Source organism: Phyllobates terribilis, unplaced genomic scaffold, assembly GCF_046119375.1.
Source record: "Phyllobates terribilis strain yellow unplaced genomic scaffold, ASM4611937v1 Scaffold_6292__1_contigs__length_45519, whole genome shotgun sequence".
NCBI lineage: Eukaryota > Metazoa > Chordata > Amphibia > Anura > Dendrobatidae > Phyllobates > Phyllobates terribilis.
This window is the reverse complement of record NW_027369036.1, coordinates 22880-36781: the sequence shown is the minus strand read 5'-3', so window position 1 is coordinate 36781 and position 13902 is coordinate 22880. Positions and strand designations below refer to the sequence as shown.

General features: G+C 35.8%; 2 protein-coding genes across 2 annotated transcripts; one reads left to right on the top strand and one right to left on the bottom strand.

The window, feature by feature from the left end:
- Window positions 1-6816: 6816 nt before the first annotated feature.
- Window positions 6817-9027, top strand: LOC141250878 (uncharacterized). Its single transcript, XM_073670136.1, has 7 exons — window positions 6817-6994; window positions 7449-7517; window positions 7666-7731; window positions 7812-7933; window positions 8024-8152; window positions 8654-8759; window positions 8873-9027. The coding sequence occupies exons 1-7, from the start codon at window positions 6817-6819 to the stop codon at window positions 9025-9027; spliced, it is 825 nt and encodes a 274-aa protein (XP_073526237.1).
- A 74-nt stretch (window positions 9028-9101) lies between these two features.
- Window positions 9102-10645, bottom strand: LOC141250879 (uncharacterized). Its single transcript, XM_073670137.1, has 6 exons — window positions 10477-10645; window positions 9780-9871; window positions 9628-9706; window positions 9449-9543; window positions 9272-9367; window positions 9102-9179 (listed from the first exon to the last, which is right to left on the bottom strand). Exons 1-6 carry the CDS (start codon window positions 10643-10645, stop codon window positions 9102-9104), a joined length of 609 nt encoding a protein of 202 aa, XP_073526238.1.
- Between the last annotated feature and the right edge of the window lie 3257 nt (window positions 10646-13902).

Sequence of the window (13902 nt, the reverse complement as noted above, 5' to 3'; positions counted from 1 at the left end):
TATGAAATGCTGAAATTCTATCATGTCATGAATCTCTAGATTTTTGTTATCAATGAATTTGACGAAGTCGAAAAACAAGAATGAACATATGAGTTTGTAAGTGATAAATTTATCAGATAAAACTCTAGAATCCATTAGAGGGGAAAAATCTTAATTTCAGTTATAAAAATTAAGATCAAAATAATTACATTCTAAAATGTTTAAATAAGGAACTAAATCCCTAACCTGGAAAACTAAACAGAAATATACTAAATATTAAAATATTATTTCTGGACTTTAACGTATTCAGATATCAAAAAAATGTCTATATCTAAAACAGTGACTATTGATTATTTGTTCTTTTCAAAAAGGTATAATAATAGTCATTTCGATACAGAAAGTTAAATCAACTGGAATCACTCTTTCATTGCCTTGATTCCTAAGAAGGACTCCCCTATAACTATCAATGATTATAGACTAATTGGTCTTTGCAACTCATCCTATAAGATTAATTCAAAAATCTTAGCAAACAGGCTAAAACCCCTACTCCCAAAAATTATTTCTCCCTTCCAAAGCGGTTTTGTGGAGGGTCGCATCATCCATGATAATATCTTAGCTGCTCATGAAATATTTCATACCTTTCACAAACACAATAAAAAGAAAAATAACTTAATGGCTATCAAAATAGATATGGAAAAGGCTTATGATAAATTAGACTAAAATTTCTTGTTCAAAGTATAAAAAAAAATTGGATTCTCTGATAAATGGATTACTCTCATTAAACAATATATCACTACTCCTCGACTCTCCGTTCTTGTTAATAACCAACCAGGCGCTGAGTTTTCTTCGTCTTGTGGCTTACGACAAGGTGACCTGATTGCTCCCTTCCTTTTTATCATGTCCATGGAATTTTTCACCAGAGCAATGGCAATTGCAGCTGCTCACCCAGCTCACCACATTGGTATCAGTCTTGTTCCTAACGGTAGTACCATTTCTTTCCTTAGTTTCGCCGATGATACGATTATTTTTGCTGAAGCAAAAAGTCAAAATATGGATTTCATTAAAAAATTCCTTCAAAAATTCTCAAGACAAAGCGGCCTAAGTATAAACTTCAACAAAAACTCTATTCAATTTTCTAAAGGACTCCCACGTAGTTCACAATTAAACTTATCATCCCATTTAAACATACCTATCACCACGAAATTGGAAAAATACCTAGGAATCCTATTGTAAACAGTCGAGTTTGTAATAATCTTTTCAAGGATTACATCTCCAATCTTAAAAAACAATTAGCTAAATGGAAAGCTAACTCTTTATCACAAGCTGACAGAATTCAATTAATACAGACAAATCTCTCTTCAAAACTCAACCATTTTATGCAATGTTTCCTTCTTCCAAAAGGTGTTTGTCTTGAAATCGATGATATTCATAAGAGATTCTTTTGGAATAAACATTCTGCGAATTTTCACCCACTGATCAGTTGGGATAAAGTTTACAAACCCAAAGATGAAGGTGGTGTTGGCCTTCGTCTTGCTCAGGAAAATAATGAAACTTTACAAATGAAACTTTTATGGAAAATCTTGAATAGCCCAAACTCTTTGTGGACTTCTATTATTTACGAAAAATATCTTGCCAACAGGGATATCCTTAATATTCAAAAGGGATATCCTTAATATTCAAAAAAGCCTTCTTCATCTTGGCAGTTCAATCGTCTTCTCTCTATTAGAGATAAATTTAAGACTCTTATCAAATGGCAGGTGGGTAATGGTTCTAAAATCAAATTTTTGATTGATAAATGGCACCCTAACCTTGACCTTTTCCCTTACTTAGGTTCTAATGATAGGGATTCCACTCTTGATTTATTTTGGACTCCTGATAGACATTGGAATATGGATTTGCTTAATTCCCTTCTTCCTTCTCAAATAGTAGAACAAATTAAGACAGTTTACATCCCCCGTTTTTCTACAGATGACAAGATCATTTGGTCCCCTTCAAATGATGGTGAGTTCTCTTCTCAATCGGCTTTCTTTGCCTCTCGAAGTGCTGGAAACAATTCTCTTCCTTTTAACTTTTGGAACCTTGATTTACCTCCTAAAATTAAGAATTTTCTTTGGAAAGCTTGCTCTGACTGTCTTCCTACTACTGAAAGACTGAATAGATTCTTTCACCGAGTCTCTGATCAGTGCTCTCTTTGTCATTGCACGAATGAGACTACTAATCATATTTTCTTTAACTGCTCCTTCACAATAGACTTATTCTCTTGGTTGGATAATAAAACTGGCTTTTCCTTTTCCCTCTCCGATTCTGGGGATTTTCTAACCTCTTTACAAAACTTTAGAAACTCTAACACCAATCTCCTTCTTGCTTTCTTCATTTGGTGGAATGTTTGACAAACTACAAATAACATTATTTTTAGAAACAATGATAATCATAGAATCAAACTTTTTAACTCTATCATTGCAACTGCTCTAACTCAACTAGACTTATGGAATAAAAATGATATCAGAAATCAACAAAATAACCATAGGAAGTTTATTTCCTCTCGGAAGCTCTCTGACACGACCAAACATAGATGGAAAAGCCTCCTCGTAATTGGATTAAAATTAACTTTGATGACTCCTTCAAAGACCAGTCAGGATATATAGCTTATATCATTAGAAATCAATATAGGAAAATAATTCGTGCTGACACTAGTGAAATACATGCTGATAACGCTCTCCAGGTCAAAGTTTTAGCCGCGTTTGCGGGTGTTAAAACTGCTGCTGGCTTGGGTTATCGTTTTGTCATCGTCGAAGGTGACAACCTCACAGTAATTAACAGTCTGAAGCGTACGTGGAATGTCCCATGGGAGATCGACCCCATTATTCAAGACATTCACAAATTGAGTTCTACAATCCGGGCAATCAAGTTCAATCATATCAAACGCACCGGCAATCAAGCTGCTGATTTCCTTGCTAAATATAGATGTAAGCAACCGTTAATCTCGGAAGTTATTTTGAACTTTAATTCCATCATTAAGACTGATAGACAAGATATCTTATTCCATAAATCTCCTTTTCGAATTTGAAAATTTATAAAATCATCCGCGTCAATGATTTAATAACGCTCTCCAAACCTTTATATTGTATGTTAAAAAAAACAATTCTACCACATTTTTTCTACAACTAGATTTCGACTTCGATTCTTGCTATGAAACTTTCTGCATCACGACTCGTTTGAATGCGATTTTTCAGCTTTTAGCTGTAACCTAATCCGATAATAAGTTGCATGTTCGACCTTAAAAGACGCTGGGAATGAATTTTAGAAGAATTGCAAGCATGCACATGTGGTCCGAAAATGGTGACTTTCGACCTGTTTGGGAGCCTTTGTGCACTTTATATCAATCACCTGTCATTTCAAAAATTCAAACCAAGACAAAATCAAAATCAATATCCAAAAAATAAAAAATAAAAATATTAAAACCAAGTACTCCGTGTTAAATGTGGGATTATTATTTATCTACGTTAATAAGAGGTTTCAGATTTTGAGAGAATTTACGTGAAGTTGGTTAGGAGTATAGTAACTAACTGCGCACCTATACTCTTATTCACCACAAAACTCAATCTATGGAAAATAAAAGAACGCACATGAATACTAATATTAATGTTGCTTTGAGCAACCCGAGTGACCCTAGAAAGAAATTCAATAGCACCACTTTCTAATTCTCCAAAGGTAGAGAAGACAAATGCGATAAACTCATAACCATTCTCCATGCACTTATCCTCATACTTCTTCTTTTTCCTAGCGACAGCAGAAGAGACAGCAACTCCAGGAACAAAAGCGGGAACCCGTACACCCGTGAAGGGGGAAACGCCTGTAACATCTAAACATACGTCCTTCCCATTGTCCCAACAATGGACAAGTAGATCAGCAGGGCGAAGATCTCTTCCATCCACAGATAAGACTTGTTGTTCATCAACCTAAGGTAGACCTGACAAATGAATCGGGCGAGTTGGATTCGGGTTAGAGTCGAGTGAGCTCGGGTTGAACAAGTTGATAAAATTTTCAAATTCGTCAGTTTCGAGTTTTTTTTCTTCTGAATATCAGAAAAAATTAGGAGGCCTAAGAAGCCGGCCATCCTAGAGCATCCTTACGGATGAGAGCTAAGAGCTCTAGATCGTCCTTCCATCTCGAAATCCCTCCAGGAAGTCCCAGCTTGGCCACCCGGTTACCTTCCCTGAACACATGAGAAAAACGAAAAGCAGGACACGTCAGCAAATTTACACAAATATCATTAACAGATTGGTTAATTTCCCAGGGACAATGTCAAATACCATTCAGGACGCTAATCAGGCATAAGTTATCACCCTCAATTTCAACTATTGGCAGGTTTAGTTCTTTAATACGCTTTGTAGCAAGGTGAAGCGCTAAAGCTTCCGTTTGTAAAACCGATAGGTTAACCCCTGAATCTTTTTCCATCTCAATAATCGACCCCGTACAATCCCTGATAACATATCCCCACCCTGCATTCCCATTCTTATCAACATCCCCGTCAAAATTAATTTTAAAAATATCTTTATTTGGTTTCCTCCATCGGGCTTTCTTGCTTCTACTCCTTTTATTTTTCCCTTTATCGTCTAGTGTAGGTCCCATAATCTCATTCTGTCCTTATTTATGAATTTAGTCTTCTTCCATTTTTTTCTCATATTACGGATGAATTTCTTTAGATTTTTAATTTTTGTTTCATCACTCGTTTGAAAAGTACATTGGTTTCTAAACATCCAAACTGCCCACCAGACCGTCGCAAGAGTGACCCCCTGTTCCACAGATAATTTCCAAAAAATGTTACTAAAATTTCTTTTATTGATATATTTGTCCTCTGAATACTCCTAATTACCCGTAAAATGGTTTGGTCTTGGTTATAAATATGCAATTTCATGAACGGACAATCAAAAAACAAATGAAAAGCATCCTCCGAGAAATGCTCACAATTTTCACAGTTAAGTGGTACTGCTATATTTTTTCTTGCTAGGTTCTTTTTAGTAGGTAGACCATCATGTGCGAGTTTTTACAAGAAGTTCTTTAATTTAGGGTACAAATCTAATTTCCAAATCCAGGAGAAGAAATCAACTTCGAGTTGACCCAGGTCAAGAGTGTCATTTTAATGACTTTTATAGGAATAAAATAACATTTTAATAATGAAATAATATCATCATATGTATATAAAAAGATTATAATAACATTATAATATTATTTTTTAACTTAATCATTTGTATTTTTTAAATAGTGACATTTATTACGTTATGTGTTAAGTTCGGTTCCTTTCGAGTTGATCTAATGATTTCCGGGTCTAACTTCTAAGTATCTCATGGGTTGGATCGGATCCTTACCGGTCGGATTCGTGTCTGCCTGATGGGTCGAGTTGACTTGTTAGGTCTCTAACCTAGTTAAACACAAGAGTGTTTTAATTCGAACTTGACTAATTCATTCGCTCAACTAGAACCTAAACTAACATTTTTTTCCGGTAATTATTATTCAATCAGTAATTAAAGATAAATGATAAAAAAATTAGTAAAATATCTGAAATGATACTTATCTTTACACAAAGTAAGAAGATGAAAAGTCTTTATTGTCAAACAAATGAGTAATTAATAATGGTTAATGTAGCATGGACACACGAACGTTAACACGGGGATATAGATTCATGGAAAACTCAAAATATAGAGATATAAGACATAACATGACATGGCGACGTGAACTACATACTATTTTAAGAAAATTGCATAAAATAGTTACTAATAAATAATGAGTAAATATGTTTATTTCATTAGATAGATGATGCTTTTAACTATAAAACATGTTTTTATGTGAAAATCTAGAATAAAAAAAACCTAAATTTAATAAAAATCAAGCCAAATAGAAAGGGATCTCAACCTTCTCTTTAGTGTATGTTTTTTTTTCGCACTTCTTCATAACACTAAGTAGAAGATACATTATAATTTCTGAAGAGGTGTGTCCGTGTTCGACATGTGTCGAACATATTAGGACACATTTCAAAACCCGGTACACAGTATGCAGACAAAAGAAGATCAATAATTCGGACACACCTTGAATGCAGTTAAACACAACAATTTGAGAGTTTGTAACTAAAAAAATAAAATCTTTATAATTTAAATCTAATTAAAAATATTCATTTGTCTTAAATTTTCAACTACTTTTTTTCCATATTTTATTTCTTCGCTAACATAAAAAGGGAATTCTGGTATCAGTCCATAAAAAAAATGCATACACCTATTTCTCTTTATAAATAAATGGTTTGTTAGGTTTGTGCATTTATAAAGAAATTTATTAGTTATAAAGACGGTTTTAATGATAAGTTTATTTAGTAAAAAATTATTTTTTATAAAAAGACGTGTATTTTTTTCATACATTAGAGTAAGAAAGATAAAATAAAAATAATTGATACACGTTTTTAAATATATTTTTTTTAAATAAAACAGAAATAACAAATAACATTAACCAGCTAAAATGTTAGCGATAGTTTGCAAATTAAGCATGGGAAATTGGCAATAAAAACGAAATGTGTGGCCACGCGCCTTATTCAATGCGCGTGGATAAGACTCTCTCCACTTCCCAGTTGGACGGGGAGAAGAAAAGCAACGCTGAAACAGCCAAACAGCTGAGCTGATTCTGTTCTGTCGCCATTTTCCCTCCTTTCTTCCTTCTCTTTTCACAGAGAAACCCCTTCCTCCTCCATTTCACATCCGTTTCGCTTCTTCTATGTCGCCATAAGCAACAACACCGCATTCCTCTATCTCCGACAACGCCGCGAACAGGAAGAAGAAATTTGGGGCAGAAATGGTGAAAAAAATCAAAATCAAAGGAGAGGCGAAGGGATCGGCTTCCAATCAGGCTCCACAGCCTTCTTATGACCTATCTTTTAAGATCTTGTTGATCGGAGACTCCGCCGTCGGCAAGAGCAGCTTACTTCTCACCTTCATTTCCAATTCCATCGGAAACCTTTCTCCCACTATCGGTACTTACCTCCCTCTTATTTAGGGTTTTCTGCTTCCCTCTCCACTATCGTCACTATAATCGTCGGTTTCTAGCATCAGAATAAATAATTATGAACAAATTTGAGGTGAATTTGACTTGTGAGTTGTGAGCTGCCATTGTTCGATGACTGTTGCGTTTTGCAATTCTTGCCTGTAGCTACCAATTTGTGAAGATATAATTAGCACTAATGCAGTTTTAGATCTCAGCTTCAGATATGAGAATTTGAAAGTCAAGACACAAAAGAGCTAATTTGGATAGTTTCAAACAGTTCATGTGAGGTTTGATTAGGATTGCTTTCCAGAGACTGAGTTTTTTAGATCTGCAAACGGTTTGTGAGGATATTACAGCTGTGATCGCACTGTTTTCCTGATTTTAATAAGTTGATCGAACTGCAATTTGATGTTTTAATTCCAGAATTCTTATCATATGTGCAGGTGTGGATTTCAAAATTAAATTCCTTACAGTAGGAGAGAAGACGTTAAAACTCACAATTTGGGATACAGGTACAAGACACTACCTATTACCTGCAACTATTGAATCTAAGCTGAAGATTTATATTATCCATGTCAATCATATACTACAAGAAGTGCATTGCTGCTTGTGTTTGTATATAACTCGACTATGTTTGCTTACGATTTGCTTCTTCTTTAGCTGGGCAGGAGAGATTCAGAACAGTATCAGATTCCTATTACAGAGGTGCTCATGGGATTATTCTTGGTAGGTCAATGCTATTTTATATCCTCTACTGATAATTACTTGCATTAGCTATTTAGCTATTCAAATTCCTGTATTTTCAGTTTATGATGTTACGAATAGAGAAACATTTGCGGATTTATCTAATGTTTGGGCAAAGGAGGTTGGCCTTTATTCGACCAACGAAAACTGTGTTAAGATGCTTGTTGGAAATAAAGTTGACATTGTAAGTTCCCCTTGCCCATTTTGTATGGTCATTTGTCTTGATTGTTGTTGTGATGCTCAAACTACATCTTTCTGCACTCATAATCTTCAGGATTCTGAACGGGCTGTGAGTAAAGAAGAAGGAATGTCCTTGGCAAACGAACTCGGTAGCCTATTCCTAGAGTGCAGCGCAAAAACCAGGGAAAATGTGGATCAATGCTTTGAAGAGCTTGCATTGAAGGTAAATAACCCCTTTTGCTTAAATTCAACTATACTTCTTAAGGGACAAGAGAATGCTCTACTATCCCAAGGCCAAATGACAACCTAAAGGCATTTTAACATGTTGTCTCCTAACTAAAAAAACCCATGTTTTGGTCTCTAAAATTTGTCATTTTAAGAGAAAACTAAGTAGCCATCTGATATTCACATATTGTTGATTGAGATATCGGATATAGCTATGAGATCGATCCTGTATTTTTTTTCGCTATGTTTTAGATATGGATGATATGTAGTAAATAAGGTATGACCTAATATATGCAATATGAAGAAAACAAGGATATCATTATAACAAGTATGTGAATTTGATGTGTACCAAACACCAGGTACAGACATAACCCTTTTTATACCTATATCTGATATCAGCGTATCGATGCAAAATAAGGAAAGTTGTCAATTTATTGCTATAACTAAGCAAGTTGATTGTCATATTAGACATTTTAATGTTAATATTCACTCTATGCAGATTATGGAGAATCCGAGTCTATTGGAGGAAGGATCGCATGTCAAGAAAAACATTCTTAAACAGAAGCAAGAACAACCACCAACACCACCACCACCCCCTCAAAACCGTTGTTGCGTTTGATTGCCTTATTTGTTGTCCATCATAACAACAATCCAAATCAAACAAAAACAAATTATTGTACATGCTCATCATCTTTCATTTGTTTGTTTATATCTCCAGTTTGTATATACTTGCTGAGTTTGTGTGACTTCGATTTTAACTTATTTGGTTTGGTTAAGAAAGATAAAGTAATATCCATGAAAACTCGGCCAATTCTTGAATTATGTCAAAAATATGACTTAATGAAGTCTTTCGCTTCCTTTATAATTAATTGAAGGAAAGTATGTTCCTAAGATAAAAACAAGAAAAAAAAGGTTACAAATTCTATATCAGCCAGTTCAATTCAGCATTAGCAAGCCACATTACTGGTTGCAGCTTCCAGAACTAACTTAGCCTCTGTTCCAGGTTCAGCAAGGTCACCTGGTGTCTGAGACAATGTTGATGTTTACAGTTTATTAGAAGATGTGTATGAAATTCTGAACTTAATATGAAACAATGGAAATGTACGAGTAACATTACCTTATCGTATATGTTTTTCTTCAAAGGGGAAGCTCCGTGTGCAAGAAGCAATCTTACTACATTTATATGCTCTCCTCTTGCAGCATGATGAAGTGGCTGCAGGGAGAATAAAGATTATATATTAAGATCAGACAATCAACTAAATTCATCTAAAAAATGTCAGGGTTTGGAACTCACCGTATCAGCTTCTTCATCGAGGGTATCAAGCATTTCCCTCAATATTTCAGGACTAGTAGCTCTACTAAGTAAAAGTTGGACGATCTCAATACAGCCTGCATTCAACAGACATTTATAAATCAAACAGAGCTTTAAGTTAAGCCATTGTCTGTCAATCAAAGCCATTATAGTAATCTTACCACTGGCACAGGCATCATGTAATGGAATTGCCCCATCTTCATCCTTGGCTAGCACAGAGGCTCCTCTCTCAAGAAGAAGCTAAAACAGGCAAGATGAGTAACAAGTCAACCCAACCAGTTATAACAAATGAATCAAGTGTTTCAAAACCTACCTGGACACAAGCAACATGGCCATAAAGGCAAGTGAGGTGAAGAGCAGTGTCTCCATCTTCAAGTGGTTCATCAATACTTCCTTCCAAGTTATCTATGAAGGCCAATTTTATCAGGAACATTTCTCATTCATCAAATAAAAAATTTGTAGAAGGAGACATAAATATATAATTACTTGTACAATTCAGCTGTACATACAAATCCACTCTAACAATGTATAAAACTGATAGCTTTAAGCTTTGAACTACAATTCCAATCAGAAACTATGCAAGCTATTGGTAGGTTGGGGATATCAGATACTGAAGCAACGCAAACAAATTCAGCTGAACTAAAAAATTCCCTCAACAATGTACACAACTGATAGTTTTTAAGCTTTGAACTACAATTCAACGAGCGTTGCTCTATGTAAAAGGAGATATAAACATATAGATCATATGTATAATTCAGCTGACAAGCATTCCGGCAATGATACATGCAACGATAGCAGTGGCTCGGTACAGCTCAATTGTAAAAATATGAAGTTTTAAGTAATGAACAACAATTTCACATCAGAAACAAGGCAAGCTCCTATTACGAAATCCTAGTAACAATCAAACGTAATTGTTCGATATGAGATACGGAAGCAATGCAAACCCAAGGAGTTGAGCATGCGAATCTGAACGAGCGATGAATAAGACAGAGAGAAGAGAAGAAGGTTACCGAGAGCGAGACGAAGGGCTTGAAGGTCGCCGGACTCGGCGGCGGAGGCGAGGGGAAGGAGGTGTGCGGGGATATCAGAATCGACAATACCAGATTCTTCTAGAAGGCCGTCTTCGATGTCGTTCTCGTCGTCTTCAATCATCCCGTTCCGCCTCCCGGAGACCGCCATTTTTATTCCTTCCGTAGAAATGAATCCTTCTCCTCTGGTTTTCGCCGATACCTAAAAAGCCAAACCCTCTGATTTTATTGGTGGGCTGAACCGGGGGAATTAATGTATTATTGCGTGATTTGGGCCTGTATGACTTTATCCCTCCTGCCCATGAAGTAAAGTAGAAAAAATTGGGCCCATTGCCCAGTTTCTTACTTAATTCTTACTACTTATTCTTATTTTCAACAATTTACGTTTTTATACCCCCTATAAATAATCTCCTTCTCCCCTCACATTTCCCTCCTACGCTCATACATGCCTCTGCCCTCTTCCGATTTCGTTCCACACATTTTCACCAGAGTTCGAGTACACCTCCTTCCGATTTCGTTCCACAGATTACTCACCACATTTTCGTTCGCCGGATTTCGCCTCAATATCATCGCAATTTTTGCCGGTATTTCGTTCGCCGAGTTCGCCGATTTCGGTCCGCTGTTCATCCTCCCTCCGGCAGTCATGCTTCGTCGGAATCCACTGTCCTCGTTCGCCGGTTTTGTTCTACTCCTCCGCCATTAAGGTCTCGCCGATTCGTCCCGCTGATTTTTGCCGATCCGCCATTCGTCCCACTGATTTTTGTCGGAATCGACTCCCACTCATTCGCTGATTTCGAGTACGCGCTTGTCCGCCGATACTGAATCCCCTCCACCAATTTCGTGAATCTTCTTTCTCTTTTATATATGTTCTACTCGGTTTTCTTAGGGTTTGCTTAATTTCAGGTTTTGATTTTAGGTTTACGATTTTTATGTTTATGTTGATGACAATGATTTTCAGTGCGATTGCGTGCAATATAGTTTGATATGTTGCATGTGGTTTATTGATTAGGTTTTGCCCCGAAATTTGTTCGAGTTTAATGCTGACAATATATTGTCATCACTGCACAATATTGTCAACGCTGATCAATTTTGTCATCAATGATCAATGTTGTCATCATTTGAACAATTTTGTCATCACTGATCAATATTGTCAACACTAATCAATATTGTCATTACTGATCATTATTGTCAACACTGATACTAATCAATATTGTCAGCACTGATCATTATTGTCAGCACTGATCAATATTGTCATCAATGACAATATTGTCAGCACCGATCAATATTGTCATCAATGACAATATTGTCAGCACTGATCAATTTTGTCATCAATGATCAATGTTGTCATCATTTGAACAATTTTGTCATCACTGATCAATATTTTTTGTGCGTGGTATTTTGTTGAGTATTGAAATTACTTATTATCATCACTGACAATACAATCATTACAATATTGTCATCAATGAACTTACTTATTGTCATCACTAATGACATTGGATTAGTAACTGACAATTTTTTATCTGTGTTGTTACAGCTTCATATGGCTCGACTACAAACCGAATACTTTGTTCCCGTAGAAGAGCGATACAATGCGAAAATCAACCATTACTGCAGATTCGATCTTTTTGATATTCTTGCGGACGTATTCACGTTAGCTAATATTCAAGAACTTTTCTCCAGTTCCCTAGGTCCAATCTTTAAACTAGGAGACTCTGTTAAATTCTGTGCGCAGTTGATCCTTTTTATTCTGATGCATGAAATAAAGACGAAGAAGAAGAATGAAATGTGGTTCAACGTAAATGGCAAGATCACTCGTTTCTCTCTTGTAGAATTCGCTGCCATAACTGGCTTAAGCTGTGGACAGATTCCAGCTGAAAAAACCCCAGAGGTTGATTCCAGATCTGAGATAGGAATCACAACCTTGTCATACGATCTGTTAGTTGATCTACTAAAAAAGAAACATGCCTGAAAGTCAAGCTTAGATGGGTGCAAATTTTGCTTATCGACGGGGTGTTGTTATCGAGGAGAAACGCGAATGAGGTCAATCGTTCTGTCTATGCCATTTCATCTAACATGGAATTGTTTGAAAAGTATCCGTGGGGCCGGTTATGCTACAAAGAAACTGTTTCGCACCTCATGCAACTCAATAGGTCATCCCATAGTTGTAGGAGTCAGAGGTTTGGGTATAGTTTATATGGCTACCCACTAGCATTTCAAGTAAGTCATCATCAATTTTTATATTATGTGTATATTCATCATCTTATTTTGTGATTATAATATTTCTAACATTAATACCTTTTTTATGTGGATTTGGATATTTGAAACTTTCCCATCTCTTGCTACTGCTTTGTTTGCTCAGCCGTCTCCTACTAGATCTTTACCATTGATCCTTCGTTACAAGTCAATCAGTAGGAAGAACAAGGCTTTATCTGGGAAAACGATTCTCGGTCTTACGGAAAAGAAAGACTTTGTATGATCTCACCCCTCATACTCTATGACAAATTATAGTATAAAAATGACCTATTCGGTGATTGTTGTTTTTCTTGTGTTTCAGATTGTTGTCTCCCCCCTTCTTGCTGATTTTGGTGAACTAGTTAGAGTAGCATTTATTGAAGACTCTCGAGATCCTACGTTGGATGTGTTGTTTGAAAGATTATGTGGGCAAGAAAAGTTTGTAGCAAATGCCATCGAAAAAGTTGTGAAGGATCTAGCTGGTAAGGCTAATAAGACTAATAGCTTGGATGATTTTGAAGTTTCAACAAGGATAACCTCCACTTCAAAAATAGGTAAAAGGCAGTCTCTAGACTCCAAAGCTATTGATCACAAGAAGAAAAAGAGGCTAAAGAATGTTGATTCTACTGTGAAGGTACCTTCTCCAAAGGAAAATGACGATCCAGTGTCGAAGGATACAGGTATTACCCTGTTGACAATATTACCATGTTGACAATATACACCGGTGACAATATTATTCTGTTGACAATATTAATTCAGTTGACAATATTAATTCAGCTGACAATATTAGTGCTGACAATATTACTCTGTTGTATTATTTTTCAGTTGACAATATCAGTGTTGACGAAAAGAAAAAGAGGGTGGAGAATGTCAATTCAGCTGTGAAGGTACCTTCTCCGAGGGCAAAGGATACAGGTATTACTCTATTGGCAATATTATCATGTTGACAATATTACCCTGTTGACAATATATACTGGTGATAACATTACTCTGTTGACAATATACACTGGTGACAATATTACTCTGTTGACAATACGATTGACAATATTATTATGTTGACAATATTATTAGTGTTGACAATATTACTCTGTTGTAGTATTTTTAGTTGACAATATCAGTATTGACAAAAAGGAAAAGAGGGTGGAAAATGTCAATTCAGCTGTGAAGGTACCTTCT